This window comes from Agrilus planipennis, unplaced genomic scaffold, assembly GCF_000699045.2.
Source record: "Agrilus planipennis isolate EAB-ADULT unplaced genomic scaffold, Apla_2.0 scaffold156, whole genome shotgun sequence".
NCBI lineage: Eukaryota > Metazoa > Arthropoda > Insecta > Coleoptera > Buprestidae > Agrilus > Agrilus planipennis.
The window spans coordinates 200,938-220,857 of record NW_020438859.1 but is presented as its reverse complement, the minus strand read 5'-3'; the positions used below and the strand labels follow the sequence as shown (position 1 = coordinate 220,857).

The 19,920-nt window shown below is 34.9% G+C and overlaps 2 protein-coding genes across 2 annotated transcripts; both read left to right on the top strand.

Annotated features, from left to right (window-relative positions):
- The first annotated feature begins 516 nt into the window (after positions 1-516).
- LOC108741043 (forkhead box protein I1-like) lies at positions 517-3,088 on the top strand. The gene is made up of 4 exons (XM_018475632.1): positions 517-910; positions 1,544-1,876; positions 2,308-2,569; positions 2,790-3,088. The coding sequence occupies exons 2-4, from the start codon at positions 1,602-1,604 to the stop codon at positions 2,997-2,999; spliced, it is 747 nt and encodes a 248-aa protein (XP_018331134.1). The 5' UTR covers positions 517-910; positions 1,544-1,601; the 3' UTR covers positions 3,000-3,088.
- A 14,554-nt stretch (positions 3,089-17,642) lies between these two features.
- On the top strand, positions 17,643-19,387 carry LOC108741042 (peptidoglycan recognition protein-like). The gene is made up of 4 exons (XM_018475631.1): positions 17,643-17,750; positions 17,812-17,978; positions 18,088-18,333; positions 18,410-19,387. Exons 2-4 carry the CDS (start codon positions 17,861-17,863, stop codon positions 18,934-18,936), a joined length of 891 nt encoding a protein of 296 aa, XP_018331133.1. The 5' UTR covers positions 17,643-17,750; positions 17,812-17,860; the 3' UTR covers positions 18,937-19,387.
- The last annotated feature ends 533 nt before the right edge of the window (positions 19,388-19,920 follow it).

The window sequence follows — 19,920 nt, the reverse complement described above, 5'->3', positions numbered from 1 at the left end:
TCACGTATGCCTAAATATCCGATACTTATGTATTTATGTCATTATTTGTTTTACGAGAAATTAGAAAACACACACGCACAACACTAATAATATGTAGTTTAAATTTCATTAAATCAAATCACTAAACTTCAAACAGTGTTAGTTGTCACGTACACATATATGTACCTACATGCATCTGAACACATAATTATCTTTTACTCTAAAAAGTTTTGAAACAATTTTTTATTATAATTTTCGAGATCGTTAATCAAATATAATATCCTCTCTGCAGCTTTATGTTCACTTTATTGGTTTAAAAACTCTACAATTGTTTCGGTTTTTTAAGTCTTTTAATTGTAGACTTTTTCGACTAATATAGTGAATATTGAAAAGTTACAGAGGCTTCTGTATTTGATTGAATAAAAAAACATCATACCTATCACAGCATGAAACGTTTAGCATTTTAATTATATAACTATTCACCGAAAAATAATAAAATTCGGCCTCGAAGAATAAAGTAAATAGCCCTTTTCAAACACACACAAAAAAAATAAAAACAAATCAAGTCCGTTAACGATGTCATATATTATGAGCTAAAGTCAGAAGGAGCCTAATTCATTGTCGGGGTTGTTTACATATTGTCATGATTATTATGTGGGTGGTTGTGTGTGTTTTGTCAACATTTAAACACATGTTCGACGTGTTAGACAGTAAGGCGTCCTCTTTTCTACACATTAACAACGGAACGGGAATTTTTAATGGAAGGGGAGTTGGAAGTGACTTAAACCACAGGATTCGCCGAGGAACATTTAGTGCTCAATGTGCGACAGATACAGTTTTTTCCGAATAATCGAATACACGAATACAACTTCCTTCCTAAAGTGTGCATCGTCTAATTAAGGGATAAACGATAATCAAAATTAAACGAAAGGTTTGTAAAAATACATATGTCCAGAAATGTATTCATTTTTTTAAATTCATGATTGCCGGAAATGAAAATTTTCTGCTAACGATGGAAAAGAAACTTGTGGATACTAATTTTAATTTGTAACAACTTTAAAAACTTTGTTCGAAATTTTAAATAACATTAATTTATTCGTTCCTTCGGTCGGAAATTCCAAATTATTATCTGTAGGTACCGTATTATTCATACAATATGCTATTGTTTATGTACAGCTATCAATTTATAAATACCTATGCAGTAAAAAACGACATGTTATATCATTAATTACCCATAATATTATTATGCATTTGTTTGTTTGTTTTCAAAATTTACTGAACAATATACAAATAAACAATTGTTGCCAGAAATTTTTAATAAGCAATAGTTGTTTGTCATAATTTTATTGTTTATCCATTATTTAAGTTTTCAATCCTATTAATTTATAAACTTGTTAATATATCAATAATAAATCACAAAATAGAAAGCTTTGTTGTCTAGTTCGGTTATGTGAAACATTTCAAATCTTTTTATTTTCGTTATTTATTAAAATATGTTTTAAAAGAAAATACATGATCATTGCCACATACATATTTTAAATTTGAAATTTCTAATTAATTATAGAAAAACTGTGTGGAAAAAAATTAATAGAAAGCCCGTTTTCTTCAGTCAAAGCCGTCAAATGTTTTCCCCACTTTCATTAGAAACGTTAAACAGCTACAATAGTTTGGATAATCTGACGGATTGTTTTTCTTGCGACTGGCTACATCACCCTTGTTACAACCCTTATTTCGGTCAGAGATATATGTATCCCTATTGTTCGCATCTTTGGTTTCCGATCCCGGTCAAACTTCAACAGCCGCGCCCCGAGAAACCTCCCTATTCGTATATCGCCCTGATAGCAATGGCAATAAGTTCTTCTCCCAAGCAAAGGCTCACATTAAGCGGAATTTACAGGTTAGTAAACAAACCACGTATATTATTTTATTAAATAATTTTGTACCAAAAAAAAGAGTTCGACCTGCCAGTCTACGAAAAAAAACTCCTAAAGTTATCGTCGGCGAAACTTTAACGGTAAACATTTATGGATATTAGCGCTAGCCGCGAAAGCTCGAATGACTTAGGAAAAGTTATCGAAAAACTGGATACATTTTCAATTATGATTGTTGAGATTTTATATTTCTTTTAATTGAATAAGTGATATTGCCGATTGATGAGCTAATTGTGCTAACTAAACAATAGTTAAGATATAAACTGTAATTTTTAATTGAAAACTTAAAATTATTCAATTCGCAACAATTAATCCAGTTCGAGAAATCGCTGTAGACTTACGTTATACATTAAGTAGAAGGTTTACTTAAATGAGAAAGTACTTCTTTCGCTTTTAGATTTATAATGGACAATTTTCCGTACTACAGAGAAAACAAACAGGGTTGGCAGAATTCAATACGGCACAATTTAAGCTTAAACGATTGTTTTGTAAAAGTTCCTCGAGACAGGGTGTCTCCTGGAGGTCCAGAGCAGGCGGGAGGTAAGGGTAGTTACTGGATGCTGGACCCTACATCTATCAACATGTTTGAAAAAGGAAATTACAGAAGACGGAAAACTAGGAGACAGAGAATAGCCGAATGCACGGCTAGTTTTTTTCAGGTAGGTCGTTAAACAATAATCCGAAAAAAATTAATTATATACTTATACAATAGTGGTTACTACGTCCTCTGCTGCATCTTTTATTTTAATAGTCGTTTCTCTATATTTTCCCAATCATTTTCATCGATGGCTCTATCTATGCTCTGTCTTTATTAATGTTTCTTATACCCCCGTTTACCGGGAAACAAACTCTTTTTACTTATTAAATATATTATTTTAGGAACAGCCTTTAGCATTACTGAGCAAAAGTTGTAGTACGCCAAGTTTGTCGTCTTCGACAACAGAGGAATTGAATACAAGTTCGTCGCATGCGAGACCTTATCAGAAGACGAAATCAAAGAAATCTCGGTTATTTACCATCGACAGTTTGATCAGTTCGAATGATCAATCGCCCGTATACCAACCGTCAAATCATAAAGAGGACGATTAAATAAATAGTGTAGACTTTGAAGTTACCTTCACTTTGTGATCCGCGTGTAAATTATTCCTTCTACTTACTGTAAAAATAAAGTAACAATATTCAAACTGGAAATTTTATTGCATTCCGCGTGTTTTATTACTTGTCGATGTTTGTTTACGTAACAACCCATCTATTGCTCTGTACCAATTTTAAAGAGATTTCTACAAACACTATTAAAATAAACAAAGTCGCCTTTGAAAAGGTAAATTGTAACTGGAAAAGCTGAATCTAAAATGATGCATTTCATCAGCGGAAAATTATTTATCTTGTAGTTCCGACTTTCGTCCAAGAGATTACAAAACTTTAATGTTCTATATAAATGTAAATAATACTTCATCGATTAAGTATATATCTGAGGGTAAAAATCAATTATCAATTATTTCAATATAATTATTTACTTGTAATTTTGAATTTACCTATGTAAAACATGCATATATCTTAGAAAAAAGTTTTTACTAAAAATTCAAAATAGGAAAAACTATATTTAAAGCTAAGCAATGACACTCTAATGACATCTAACGTGATCACTTATGACCCAAAAATATATACTTTAAACTTAGGAAAGTGAATTGTTGCGACATCTAACGTGGTATGTTACAACACAATATAAAACAAGTGTGAAAAAATTGTTTAACTAATGTTTCTTTCTACTAGAGTTACTAAACATTTCACTAGAAGGAACTAGTTACACGATATTCTAAAATTTTGTAAAACTGAAGAAATTGTTCAAAAAATTATGAACTCAGTTAAGTTGTTGAACGAATAGACGAATATTATAGTATAAACGTTCAACAGAACAAAAATGTCTTTGAAATATTTTGCGGTTGAAAGAGAGGACAAAAAACATTTAACTTTGTTGTAACTGTAAAAAAGTCGTCCTAAATTTTTTCTCGGGCGCAATAACGGTAACAGTAAAATGTCACAGGCAGGATCATTTCGTCCACCATGATTTTCCCACCCCAGGGGATGAGTCCGGCTACTATAAAGATAAAATTAATCTCGGTAACGGAACGGGGGAGCTGCGGTTTCTAATCCAAATCCCCTAACGTTACGACGCGGCAATTGGTGCTTTTAAATATACAGGACGCTCACAAAAAATGTTAGGAAAAAGAAACGCAATATGACAATAATAAAAACGCATGCTAACAAAATCAGTTGCAAACAAGTTATTTGGTTTCAAAATTGCCCTAACACACACAGATTTTGAAATATCTTAACAATCTCAATATGTGGATGATGCTAATTTGGTTGGTTGATTTTGAGATTAGGATAGGTAGTTATCTCGAAATCTCAATAAGCTAGGACAGATTTCAGCTAAAAAGCAAAATTCATCAAAGATTATTCCTTTTTGTTTTTCTTATCTAGCCTCCTTAGAAAATAATATAGGTAATTACTTTCGAGATGTTTTTCAAAGTCGAACTAAAACCTAGTCCCAGGATTGTTCTTAGCACATTGAAACTGGGGCGTATTCTAATATCAAAAATCAGAACCAAACAAGTCAAAATTGCATCATTCAGACTTTAAGAATAAGGTGTATAATAATAATCTTCGTATGTTGGTAAGGTATGAATGATTCCCCGAAAATGACTATCCTCTTGGTTGTTTTGTTCTCTTACTTTGTGCAGTAGTGGTCACAGTTAAAATAATATATTTTGAATTGCGAAATTCCCCGAGGATATTATAAGGCTAGACTTGGACTCAGTGCCGCGAATTACCTATGTCAGAAATGACATCTTCGGTCATAGTTTGCTAATCAATACTGTCTAACGTAATTAATTTAAGTATATATTTTTTCTAGTTTAATGTCAAGACATTACTTAGTAACTTTAGTACCATCGACCGATTAAATAAATTGAGAGCCATACTTTTTAAGAACCACTGGTCGTTTTTGTTTTTGACGATACCTCGTAAGCTCGTAGTGTCGTGGTGTGTGTGTGTGTGTGTGTGTGTGTGTGTTTCAATCGGGGTTGAGAACATGGACCCGTCGTCGTCGTTGTGACGTCTAAATCCTGGAACAATCGCACCCTTTTAATTAATTACTTCCACTTGTAGGCCAGTCCGATTGTGTTCATTTTTTATCGCCGCTGTTTAGAACAGTGCGGTGCCGGATTCAGTGAAATCCGATAGTTCTCAGTCGAATAGCAAACCGAAATGGAGTTTTTTAGACATGTTTCAATTAATCAACTATCAGCTTTACCTTCACAATATACCCGTTTTGATAGAAGCCGTTGCATTACTATCGATCTTTTGGGGTTTCGGTTGAATGGTTCGTGGTTCGCATCAAGCTTGTCCTGAAGAAGCGAAATGCAGAGCTTACGAAACGTCAATAGGCGATTTAGATTTCCATTTATTTTTATTAGCACAAAAACCTAATGTTAAGGGAAATCGATTTTTTTGCGACTGTTGATTTGTTAGTTGTGATAAGAAACGGAATGAGTCAGACGGAGATGGCACACGGCAATGGATTCAACCCTTCATTTTTAATATTCACCCTTCGTTTTGTGTCGCACGACGCAAAACAAAATATTCTCATTTCCGCGAATTTTGATAGTGCAAGCGGGCATGTTTCCGCCGAGACGGAGATGCTAGTCCCAAGACACCGACAATCGTAAGCCTTATCTGCCTAAACGAAAAATGTAAAAATTACGTTTTTTGCTTTTTACCGTTGAAGAGATATTTCCTCCTATCAAACCTCTTTTTTCTCCTTCCTTACAGGAGCAAAATTTCACATGAAACATTTGTAGAAAGCAAAATTATTGCAGTTTTTAAATTTACACAAGTTTTTATTTAAAGAAAACGTTATAAGCGAAAAATGTTGTTAGTATTTTCAATTACAAAAGATAATGCAGTATCCAAAATTAGGAGACACTCCTCTATTTTTATAAGCATGTTGAGCGATTAGAGGTATTACAATAAGCAGAATAATTTCAAAGTTTAGAAAATTAACATTAGCTATTACTTTCTGCCAAAATTCAAAATTGTTCTTAAGAACTGCTCCCTACCATCTGGTCCGTTCGTGCCTCGATTGAAAGGATCGGTACGTAATTATCATAGTTTACAAAGTGGTGAAAGCCTAATGTTTACGTCGTTTTAACTTGCTGAGAACTGGAGATATTTCGACAATTGCCCGTGAAATTGTTGTTCTAATTAGTATTTACTACAATTAGACATGCAATCACTATCGTTCTGCCGATATAAACACTTGCTGATGATGCAAATAATCTTTCGTTTCTGTTCATAGCAGTATTTAACCTATCGACCACCGAAAATCATTATTAAATTAATTAACTACTAACTACTATTGGTTAATAAAAAACCATCGAAAATCTGTTAGAATTTGAGTGGCTACTAAAATAAATGAGTGGCTATTTTTGGTCTAATTTAAAATGAGATGAGAAGCAACAGCAGCTCAGAATTACGACGATATTATGTTCCTGAGGGATCAAATATATATTAAAGAAAACTATATGATAATAACTAAAAACAAGAGAAAATTGTTCGATCACGCTGTGGGTTCATCCACATAAATAAGCTTCAAATTGTTATAGATTAGATACTATAGTTAGCAGCAAACATCAACAGATGACGATATACTGCTTATACTTTGATTTTCTTTACTTTTGCTATACGGAATTTAGTATCCAATATCTAGCATATTTCCGAAATAATGTAGTATTTGAAAAAGTCATAAATATGTATAAAAAAGCAAACGGTGGGCAACCGTGTAGCTATTTCTCACTGTTGATTCGCAATCCGATTTGTATTCTGTTTGCGATGAAAATGATCGATGGCACAGCGATAAACTTAAACTTATACGAAGGTCAAACGTCATCAGCGAAAATGCTTTTGCTTGACATTCCAATTTCTCAGAGCATGATTTACAGTTTCCGAGATAAAATTCAAAGAATAAATTACTACATTTATTGTTTAGCACATTTCTCCCTTCTCTTGTGCAAACTTATCATAATGATGCCCTTATTAAGTAGGTAGACACGCTTCCTAAAATCTAGATAAGTTTAACAAAATATTTATTCTCTCATCAAATAAACCTAAAGAATTATGCACTCAGAAAAGATTCAAAAAATCTATGCAGAAAGTAGTTTGAAAAAAGCATATTAAAAAAATATTACATTCTTTTTGATATATCGACTATAAATCATTTTCATTCAACATGTTTGATGTATATTTAAAGACATCACGATCATGTTGCGCCGAAAAGGGGCGCAATCCCTGTCAAGATAGATGTAACTTTGTTTTCCTTACTCTTATCGTTAGTAACAAAGTTTAATTATTTAAAAGTTAGTTTCAAAATGAACAGTAGCTGACGCCAACATGCCCTGTATGGTCATTCTTTTCCAAAAAATTGTAAGGAAAAAACATCGTTTAGAATGAGATTTTTTCAGTTAGAAAGTGAAAGCATAGGAGACTTATTATATATTACAGTCACCGAGTGGCACCGAGTGTTTCAGAGGAAATCTGCCAGCTACGATTTTTGTATTTTTCAGAAATAAATAATTGATGGTAGTTATTATTAGTGTTGCAAATTATACTTTGAAATGTCCCCGTACACAAATTCGCTCATTTTAGGGCTGTAAAAGTTATAACCTTCGCAGTTACTAAATCTGGTTATGAAAGCTTTATGACCGTCTTAAGGGGGTCAACTAATAGCTAATAACGTACTCGAAGACAATAATAAATAAGATGACCAGGACAGCGGTCAGCACAAGCACAAATATAAAAAGTTAGTTGGATTTTGTCCTCGGGGAAAGACGGTTGGGAAAACGACTAACTGTGCTATTTGTGAGAAAGATTTCGATTAGGGAGGTACCTTTTAGGAGAGAATAGCCGCAGGTCTTAGAGAAGAATTGTGTTGGGAAGCGATGTATATCTATAGGCGTCAACTGAATTATAGGTCCTTAAAAGACTAACTTACTGGTCTACAATAAATCGAAAACCCGTCAATTTAAACGCTGCCTTCAAGGTATATATATATATATATGTACGTGGTCTCATAAAACTTTATATATATATATATATGAAAGTGGAAGATGCAATCAAGTGTTTGTTGTAAGATTCATCGAAAAATGTCAAACAGCTACAATAATTTACCGTTTAATGTTTTGGCGATACAAATACACCCTAGTGAAAAAAATTGATTCTATTTCTAAACTTATTTTTAAGCCTTATATAAAAACTTCTTATCTGTGGTGATTCGTTAAGCTCGTTGAACTTAGAATAAGTAGAACAATGAAGGGGGTTACGGAAACCAATAAGGAAAAGGAGAGATAGGACGATAGCAGATCTTCTAAGAAATGAAGAGCTAGCTAGAGATATTGAAAGGAGGAAAAGGAGTATAAAAGATGAGTATAACCGATAATAATTTAATTATGCCACATCAATCTGGTTTCCGGAACGGTTATAGTTGTGAGACTGCTCTACAATTTATAATAAATCAATGGAAAATGGCTAAATAGGTTAGGCTGGATTAGTGTAAGTAAGTTAATCAAATATAATGTTCTTGTCTTTATACATAAAATAATGAAAGGAACGATGCCGCATTACCTAAATGATCTAATAAAAATAAATGCAGACTTTCACACTTATGGCACTAGAAATAAAAATAACATACATTTAGAAAGACTTAACAAAACATTAGCCCAAAACTCCATCTTTTACAATGGAGTAAAGGATTACAACTCTCTTCAAGAACACATAAAAACTTGTGACAATAAAAATTTCAAAAGAAAAATCAAGGTTCTACTGTTACAAGAACATTGATAGTTTGTGTAGTATCCTCTAAATAAGCCAAATATTAGAAATAAGAATTTTTGTAATATTTTTTATATGTAACACACTAGCTTCATGCTACAATAAAGGTTTATTATTATTATTATTATTATTATTATAGATAGACCTTGATTATATCTCTGCTTACAAATATTTGAGGATGCGGGATGTTCTAGTTTTAAGGAAATGCAATGATTGGTTAAGATAAGAAAGAGTGGAGATGTTAGTGCGTGTCTAAACAGGTTTCAAATTCACGACCATCGTCATCATCATCATCAATGGTCTTCAGCCTAAAGGTCAAAGACTGTTTGTACATGCACCTCCACTTCTTCCCATTTTGAGTCAATCTTCGCATTTCTTGAAAACTAAAGTAAGCTACATCACTAACTATTTACGAACATTAATCAAATCTAGGTCTACCTCTACCCGGCTTAACTCCTGTTCTTGCTTTTAACGATATGACTGTAAGCAGCCTTCATGTCTAAGAAAGCATATTACCAACCTGCCTCAACTATTTCTTATTAACTATTATATGCCCTCTGTTCTCCTCCTCTTTCTAATACCTCGCGATCTTTTTCTATCTACGTTACATTTAACAACACCATACCTCAAACGCTTCTAACTTTTCCTTTTTAGCATCGGTCATCGTCCGTGTTTCACAGAGGCCAGCCTCAAACATAAACCTCTAAGATAGATCACCGTTTTTAAAATTCCTAAATTAACCGACCCTACGATGAATAAATTGAAGATCGTAGATAAAGTGCAGGATTATGAGTATGAAAATTTCTGATAATGTTATTGCTACAATTTCTACCAACAAACATTATACATATAGTTCAGATTTGCAATGTGATAAGGTAGAAGGATAAAACTGTTTAAATATTGTTTCTTTAGAGTTAACGTGTTTCGCCCGCCTTTAATATTTGGCGGCGGTGTTTACAACACATGGTAACGGCATTACATTAGACGTTCCACCCCCGCCCGTCCGTGCCACCCCGGTTCTCGGACCGTTACGTTATGTACTTCGTTTGTTGCTAACAGTCTCGACTCGAAATATACGATCTTTGGCATACACTCATAACGTGAACCTGCTCGGCGACGAACATGCAATGCAGCCATAACATTTTATGTCGGCTGCCTCCGGTTCTACATGAAGAGAAGAACGAACGCATGCAACAGTAGCACACGACGACGGCGACGCCGATAGCGTCCAGAGGGACGTCGTCATCCTGACTGTTAAGCTCTCAATGAAAATCTGAGCCAACAGGAAATATTCCGAGTTGCTGATTTTAGCGGTGTCGATGTCAATTGTACATATACACTGGATTCGGTTTGAGCTTGCTTATGATATGCAATTTCTCATAAAAAGCAAATAAAAATATGTACGGTGGCTTTCGTTTGTTTAAAAGTAAGAGATGAGAAATTGATGTTGAAATACGGAGAACAAAAATGCTTTAATTGTAGATACGTATAATGATGACTAGTTGGAAGCGGGATCTGCAGTAATAAATATGCAGATTACCATTGTTAGGCACACTTACCCACCTAGTTCGGTACCGTGTGAAAAGTGCTTAATTATAAAGTTCTAAATCGGTACGAACACGTTTCGTTAATTTAAATGAATTTCCATTCCAATTTAATCGGTCGTTCGTTAATTTTCCGCTAAGAGACCCGGCCTGCTGCTGGATGCAAATAAGTGGAAAAATTGTTTTTGTCGATTTTGTCGAGCACATTCGAGCATTTTTAATTAACACGGTGTCTAATTCTCTCTGTCTCTTTCACACTTTTCTATTCGGTCCTTTGTGTTATCTATTACAAGTTAAAAGTATCTGTAGTGATAACGAGTTAAGCTATATGTACTTAGGTATATGTAGAAGTTGATTCAAGTACCCGTCTCCTTTCGCCTTGTATCTCCTTGCTCTCAATCATATAAAACTTTAAGTGAAATTATCTCTCGTCGTTTTCGTCCAAAGCAGAAGTTCATTCGTTAATGGTACATAACTCACGGCGTTTCCTCATTTTTCTGAAACTTGTTTATCCATTTACACTACGTACTAATTAATCAAGCTACTAAACAATACACAATATTCCATTACATATCTGCATCTAGGTATACCTTATAAACTAGTTGAACCCATTCAAAAAATCACTTTTGTGCTCGAGATCGTTTAATTTAGAAATTAGAAGATGATTATTAAAGGCGTATGTTTAGGACATAGCTCTGTATGGGTAAAAAATGCGGACGAACGCCGCTGTGGAATAGGTTAGAAGCGTTTGAGATGTGGTGTTACAGAGAGGGATGTTAAAAATTTCATATAGATAGAAAGAGTTAGAAACGAACAGGAACAACAACAGGAGGAGGAGAATAGAGGAAACTATGAATGTCGATAAAAATTAAGGGAAATAGGTTGGTAGGATACCTTTTCTCATACTGCCTTAGAGATATATTAGAAGCAGAAACGGGAATTAAGAGTTGCAGAGGTAGACTTTAATTAGACTACTGTACCACTGCTCGAAAATAGTTAAAAGTTAAAGTTTCTAATCAATCTTTGGACTGAAAACCTTATAATAATGATGATGATTATGATTCTTTAAAAAATAAAATACAATCTTTAACCTAATTGTGATGTATCTGCACGTAGGTACGTACAAAAACAACTTATTTTTACTTTGAATGACTACACAATTTTTAATTCGTTCGCATATATAGTGGTATACGTACATAGAATCCGAGCACTTGGAGTAATAAAACATGCAATGATGGGAAGGTAGTAAAGATGTAACTAGACGGGTAACTTTATCTCATCAGCTCAATATAAAATATCCTAACGACTGATAAGAGAATCCATCGTTGTCGTTTCAACCCCCGTGATAAAAATTTTAGTATCTGTATTAGCGTCAATAAAGTCTATCGCGAAGATCAACATGCTCATCAATTTTCAATAAAACGTTAAAATACGAACCGTTTAATAATATTGTGAGCCGGTTCTTCTTGTCCGATGTTAGTTTTGTAATATTCGGTATTAGTTCTCTAGCAAGCATTTTTATGATACTGAAGACGGTTGCGACGACGAATAATGTAAAAATTTCTTTTTATCAAGCCGGTATCAGAAGACCGACGCAAGTATGCATTAAGAAAGAAATAACTTTAAAACGCAACAACGTAAATTCTGAATGGTTAAATGTTTGCTAAATAGTTATTTTTGAGATTGTCGGAATTACCCGGCGCCTTCGCCAAATTTTACAACTTGAAAATATGTAGTTTAAAATTGTTTTTAGACAAGTAACAGACATTTTTCTGACGTATGGAATGGAAGCAAACTTTTTGTACAGCTCTAATAATATACAAAGATCCACAAGTGACACAATGATAGAAACGTAGCATAAATTGCTCGTAGGATAAAGCAAACGCGCTAGGATAGCGCCTTTTTCCGATTTTTCATCCAAATGGCGTTGTTGCGTGTTAAAATGCTGTGGAAGAACGATCGCTTAGGTATGTAGTCCACACAGGCTACACTTGTGGGTAACTCATTTTCCAGTATACGTAAACATTTTAATTGTTTAACAACTCCCGATGATTCCGGAAGATTATCGGACATGGACATGTAAAGTAATAATTATGTTTTGCAATGCAAATGGGCAGTGATTTATAATGCGATCCATAATTAAAAAAAGTTACGAAATGGCATGGTTCCCTTAACGACTTAATGCCCCGATCGCGATTCAGATAAAAATAATTAGACCGACTCGGAGCAGCCAAATTACACCTTTTACGGCCGCTTTATGTCCCTTCTTTAATTTTTTATTCAAATAAGAATACGAATCACTACCCATACTAGTACCGCTAACGAAAATGCATTAATGCTGACGTTGACATGAGACCTTGTTAATCAAATGCTACAACACTCATACATTCACGCACGCACACAAACCTATTCCTACAAGCAAATACGTAATAAAAACTAACAAATATGCGTTGTTCCTAAGAAGAAAAATGTTTTCCCGTTCTCCAGGACGTAGTATAGGTATACACTTACGGGTAGAGGGTATGTACGTAAGTAAGTCGTCGGTACCAAGATAGGAGAAAGGAAAAGGAGAGTGCATAGGGCGAATAAGAAGGAACTAAATGAAGAGCCCGGCAGTAAACACGTTAAGCTAGTGCTGTCATCATAAATTCCGCAAGGTAAGAAAACGCTAATCTAGCGGACAAATTTATGGCGACTGTACAGTCGCCTGAAGGACTAATATATCAGACCCGTGTATAGACATGTAAATACAATCCACGAGTGCATGTATGTGTATTTTCCTCATTTCCATGACAATCGGGGCCGATGTTGTTCGACATCGCGCCCGCCGTGGACATAATGGAACATCTGCATTTTGCATATATCGGTATGCAAGTGAACACGTTCACCTATCCTATCTGGTCGCCGAATAAGGAAAACTCTGCCCGATGTCGAATGTGGCACTAATGCGAGACGTTCCAAAGAACACCCTGATAAAGGACACGTCAACCATTTCAATTTCTCTGGAAAACGGATTTTTATTTCGTTCTTACTGCGACCATAGCACTCTTCTCCACCTCTCAAAAGACTTTCCGAACAAATCAAACCAAAACTCGCTTCGGTGTAGTTTATTGATTGAACAGTATTGGCATATTCCATAATATTATAATATTAAAACGTAACAATTGTTTGGCTACCAATGCGGCTTTTCAAAAGTTTTATATTAGGAAACTCAAACTGACGTAAATGAACAATGGTCCTTCGAGACTGACATTCTGATTGCCCATAGTACAGAGTTAACAGATGGAATCAATTCGTTTCCTATTTAAACTATGTAGAATTATTTTTTTTTAATCCTAATTCTAAGACATTGTAGTAACGGAAGGACAAATGACGACATTCAACTTTGTCTATGCGATTTAATAAGATTAAATAAACGAACTGATTTCTGGAACATTTAGTATATACAACTAGGTAGATAAAATTTGAGGAATGAAGAATATTAAAACAAAAGGTCTGCGTGGAGTTAGTAGTGACTCGTGTGTTATGTATAAGGGAAAACACACTCGCTGACGTGCGAGACCCTTAAGCCGCCCTACTGGCTCTAATTTATGTAAGGAAATTGTACCTTTTCAGTGACAGCAAAGGAAGCCTTGACAGTAAATTAATTTCCACATTCGGTACCGCTGGGATGTCCCCAGCACACAACTTAAAACCCAACTTATGCTAATGCTCGCGTGCAAAAAACTTTTCTGATTTACTTGACACTTGTATCATTCATTCCGACTGGTGACAGGCTCCAGATTCGGTTCCTGCAAACGTCTACTACAAACTACTACCAATATGAAATGTACTGTGCACATAACAGTTGGTAGGTAGTTTTTATTACGATTGCTGAGATCGAAAACCGTATAGAAACACAAAAAACAAAGTAATAAAATAATAAAGAATAACAGCTAAGTTTAAATTATAATAGGAATGTTCACCTGTAGGAGAATAACTCATGTATTGACATTCCGTTTTCCCTGAAACGACGTGATGGAGGTTTGCTTAACGTCAACTATAACTAAATATAGGCTAGAGTCATCCCCGTTAGTAGTTCGAGTAGGTGAAGACAATTAAGGTTGACGCTTATTGTGTGGCATAAGTGTTAAATCAATAGCGTGTAACAACCTTTAACGACTTGCAAGTAGAAATTGCAATAACGCCGATAACGGAGCGTGTATTGCTTATATCGTTTGCATGTGTACGTTTCGGGTACCTGTAGGTATAGCGCTCGCTATGGCGCAGCTTTAGCGGTGGAAGCGTAATAGCGTTACAGCTCTGTTACCGATCGGGACGATTTAACTTTTCATACTTGTGCTTTAAGCAGGATTTACGCGGCGCAAAGGGTAATTTAATAAGCAATTATTGGCTAGAGCATCGCCTAACTGCCTTTATCGCATCTAATCCCAAGAGCGACCGTATAATATACACGTGGGGTGGTTTTTGGTATTCTTTGCTGATCCTCTGCGACCCGTTATTTTGAAAAACCATTAAGCGGGAACATTGTCAGGAAACGATTTTGCAGAAAATACGCTTCTGAATTATTACGAACACCCTCTGTTTAGAGATTAGCCACTCTCTTCTAAAAGTATTAGATATTCCCATAATGCCGTACATCAACATTTCTGTCAACTGAAACCAAACATTCTCTTGTTATTTTCTAAACAATTGAAAACACAAAGATTAATAGGTGACATGATAAAAAATCTCGTCCTTACGCGAAATAGATTTTCCTTTTCAGTTTTGATCCCCAAGTATCTACAAACGTGCATATAATACGTACATAGCTTCATGTGCCTATTGCATATTAATGACCTCAGAGGTTTAGCTACATTCTGAAATGTACCTACGATACTTATTAGAGTCGTAATGGATGGAGCGATAAATTTTACTTGGTGGGTATTTGCTCGAGAACATTTAATAATCTCTGTGTACCTACCTACTACGTGTGTTTTATTGCACGGATCAGTAAATAGGAGTATGTCCGGTTGTGGCGGTCGTTGTATCGGCGACCGCAGTGCGCATTTTGAGACATTGCATCTGCTTTAATTGCGCGCATTAAGCAGTTGTTGCAATCATCATGGCCTACATATATGTGCACACACTGGTGTGTGTACGTTAACATTCTGCCAATGTGGGGATGTTACCGATTCCAAATCGAATAATTAAAGCGGTTAAATCCAACCCCCACCCTTAGCCAACAACTGTTGACCAAATTATCCTACAAATGTTCAATTTTAAACTTATCTAGCACGAAAAAAAGGAGTATTGTAAAAGTGTTTATCAAAATTGAATTACACATTTTATGAATCATGGAAATCAAAAGAATGAAACGCATGCCAATTTCGAAGTCGAATTTAAATTATAAGAAAAACGTCAAAAAATTAAGGAGTAGCATCAAGCATCATGGATTTCGTAGAGCAAGATCTTTTTCCAAAGTCCAAACATTCTCCATTCGTAACTTCTAATGTTTGATTCATTAGAGTAATTTTTAAATAAAAGCGAACGCATTGAAATGGGAAAAGGAAGAGGAGATTTGGATATTAAGTCTTGGAGTTTTGAGTTAGGAGACTTGTTGAAAGTTATGCGGGAAAACTGGTGCATGTTGAACGTCGGTCGCGTCGGGAGAAAGAATCGTTTCTAGCCGTTTAATGTAGCTTCATTCCCGTCCCTTGCCATCACAGACAGCTAGCTCTACCCTCTACGCTACACTACCGGAACTCGCCCGAAAACGGAAACTGGCTCCAAGCCATTCCATGCATCTTATGTCCGTTTTGCTTTTATTCTTCTCTCAGATGCATTAAGAAGTTGGACGTGGTCGTATCACGTATTACTCTCAAACACGATATTATCAAGCTCCCGAATTCCTAGTCCCGAGTTCAATGGATCGGATATAAATGGTTGCCATTAATGACAAAGCGTTAATTGTACATTTAAGAGAAGCACTTTATAAAGATCCGCCAATAGTGCCAACCATTTGGTTTAATTACGGAACGTTTAAAGAACTGCTACATCCACGTTTGCGAACATCAAAACAGGATATTATAAAGAAGGAAACAGTACTTATTGTTTGTAAATATAATGTGTGTTTGCTATCTGTTCTCCATTTTTCTATTATTATACGGAGTGTCTTCCACTTTTAGGTTAGTCGTTAGATGAAACTTACGAACGATTCATAAAAAGTTTATTATCGCTAATGGCCTAGTTTTTATTGATATTGCCCAGTAAACGTTAAATATAAAAACCTTTACGAACGGTTAATGTTTGTTTATGATGAAAATATTTATTTGGTTCACGTGTTTGTATAATAAGTATTCCATAATTATTATCTAATTTTGCTTGAAACCACCCACTGCTGATCCCGTTGATGGTTGAGACTGCAACGAATAAGCTTTGGGTCTCCTACTTCTGATGGGCAATTGAAGTTGGGGCGGGTAAATTTTAATCATGTATAGACGTGAATGTAATGTTTGTAACGAAATCGTAACTGCCTTTTGTAAATAACTCCCTGGCGCTTTGCCTATAAGAACATTAAAAACGTTGCAGATGTTTAAGAATGTTTTACAATGTTCTAGATAGATCTACGTGTTTTTAGCGGATGTTTGTGAAAAGTGATTGACCACGCGAAGTAAGTACTATTGCAATGAAATTAAATGGAGCAAAAATGAGTCCTTATATTAAATTCAAATTTCGACTCCGCGAAAACTACCCATGTACTAATGCAACCAGCGGGAGATGGAGAGAAAGACGGAGAACAGGCAAAATCGTTATCAGTTAAGTAATGTACAAACACTAAGCTACGTTTAATAGGAAGGAAATTCTGTTTTGCAACAATTTACGATAATGGCTCCTTGCATCCAGTGTAATTAAATTCCAACAATTTAGATAAGGTTTTCAACGGAGTGTATAGTTTTTTAACACGGTTAATAATTGTGAAAATGCATCGGTTTATGGTTATCCCAACGAATTCATTCGAAACGTCATTAAGAACTGCACAATAAAATTGATTTACTAAATTAAATTTATATAATAGGTTTAATCATTATGCATTACCTATACTTTATCAGTTGTCTTGCGTACGTAATACATTGAAACAATTCGTAGTTTTATAAAAGGAAAACGAAATAATCGAAGAATACCTATTGAAGACGATACAGCACCGTCAATAACAAAAATATACGTATATGTACAAATTTACACACTTCCACACTTGTTTACTCGGTTATTTACTTGATATAAAAACAGTGAGTCCCCGTTCGCGACCTTGTAATGCTTTCCAGTCATCTCTTTTATATCACAGTCACTTTTCACTTATACATATCTTGCAAACGTGAGCGTGCAGTGTATTTAGTTTTTTTTCAAGAACAAACTGAATTTAATTGAGGTAAGCAGGTATACATGTAGCAATTAAACTTAATAATAAGTATAATATATGTATTTTGAAGGAAAAGTTTTACGTTTCTTAAGATTGTTTTGATACAGAACCATAAAGAAATGATAGGAGTTAATTCCGATAATTTTAATGTACTTCAAGGGAAATATACTAGCAACAACGTAAATTGTCAATGTGATAAAAGCCAGTCTGGTATCGCCGAGCTAAATTTTTCGGAAGGTTTGTGAACATGTGAACATAGCAAATCAATATAAATAATTCTTGGTGGATGTGTAGATCTTTGATTTTTATAATAAAGATAAGGAAAGTGATATAATTTTTTTTTTAGAAAATGACGATCACAGTTATTCGACGCAGTTATTTTGTAAGAAAATAAAAATATTATTGTATTTTATAACTGCTGGTTTGCTAATGGCAATACTTTTATTCACAATTCGTACCATGATAACGGTCCAAAATATCGATATGTTGGTGAGATTACACTATAAAATACACAAAGTAACACCGAATCCCTTGATGGAATCAATGTCGGAAAGTAGCCCAGAATATGTATCCATTACAGAGGCGATACCAAGTATTTATTTTGTATTACAATAATATGATACTATAATCATATAATAAGTACGTAAATGTATATTAGAAATTTTCAGCAACAGCAATCGTCAGAAGAGAAGCTCTACAGATAGTACCCCGCGAACAATGGAATGCTGCATTCCCAAAAGACGTTATTAAACTCATTGGTCCAGTCGATATAATAATAATTTGTCATACTGCCACTCAAAATTGCAACACATCTACAGCTTGTGAAAAATTAATAAAATCGATGCAAAGGTATCACATGGAAGAACAACGCTGGTGGGATATTGGATACAATTTTATTGTTGGAGGTGACGGTAAGGTCTACGAAGGAAGAGGTTGGACTGGCGTGGGCTCCCATACATTCGGGTATAACAGAAAATCCTTAGGGATAGCGATAACGGGCGACTTTAAAACCAAAATTCCATACAAAGCACAAATAAAAGCGTGTAAGGAATTAATCAAGATGGGTGTAATGTTGGGTTATATAGACAAAAATTATAAACTGTTTGGGGCAAGTCAGCTTGTGTCTACTTTGTCTCCTGGAAAAGCGTTATTGGAAGAGATGGAAACTTGGCCAGAATTTTCCGAAAAGGCGTGATTTATACGTATCATTCGTATCGTTTGATGTCTACATCCTTAACAACAGTTCTAGAAGTCGAGTTTTGTAATAAAAATTGTTACATGTAGTTTCGTGAAGATGCAATCACCTTTACCAATACGACTTTAGATACATTTACTGTGAAATATTACCTTATTCATATTATTATTTTAGTATGTGCACGTTAACCCTTGACCGTAAATTAAATGATGTACAATATTTTATATTAACATTTTATCAACGCTTACAATTTTCTGTGACATATCAATTACTTTTCCGTCTAAACATCGTGAATTCTTACGAACATAGTCATTCACGGTCGGAATCCATGGTAGAATTATGATTTGGGCTGAAAGGCCATGGTCCTGCAGTTGGACCTAATACTTCATTTAGACAATAGTTGCTCAGACCGAAAGGCATGTAATCAAATTAATAAACGACATTAAAACTCTTGGTTAATGATTTAACATGGATTTATCACTAAATTGGTATATATGGCCTATTAGTTGATATTTAATCGTCTTTTCTTCTACGTAACAACTTCGGTTTGATAGGGGCTGATGAGAACAAAAAAATTAGAGATCGCAATTCACGTCAGGTACTTTTGGCAAAATACCGACCAATTTTTCTATGAAACTGGTCAAATCAATCGTCCAAAAAGAAGTATGTGTATACATTTTCCGCTATTTTCCGTTATAGGTAAGTGTACCGTGCGTAATACGTATGTTTACGCGTTTTATTTGTGAGTATACAGAAACTAGCTAATTCCGAGTAAAAGCTTCTCAATATTTACCCAGAAAGTCGTATGAGAGAGCCAGCAAATGGTTGTTCAGTGCCGGCGAACGCAGAATGTCGTTAATGTACGAAAACATGTCGAGCGTACAATCCACGATTCGAGTTTCGATTGCGCTCAGGGTGATGCTGAGTCAGGCCGACGCCGGAGACGCCGACGCCATCAGCCACCCCCTATCTGCCCGTCGACGC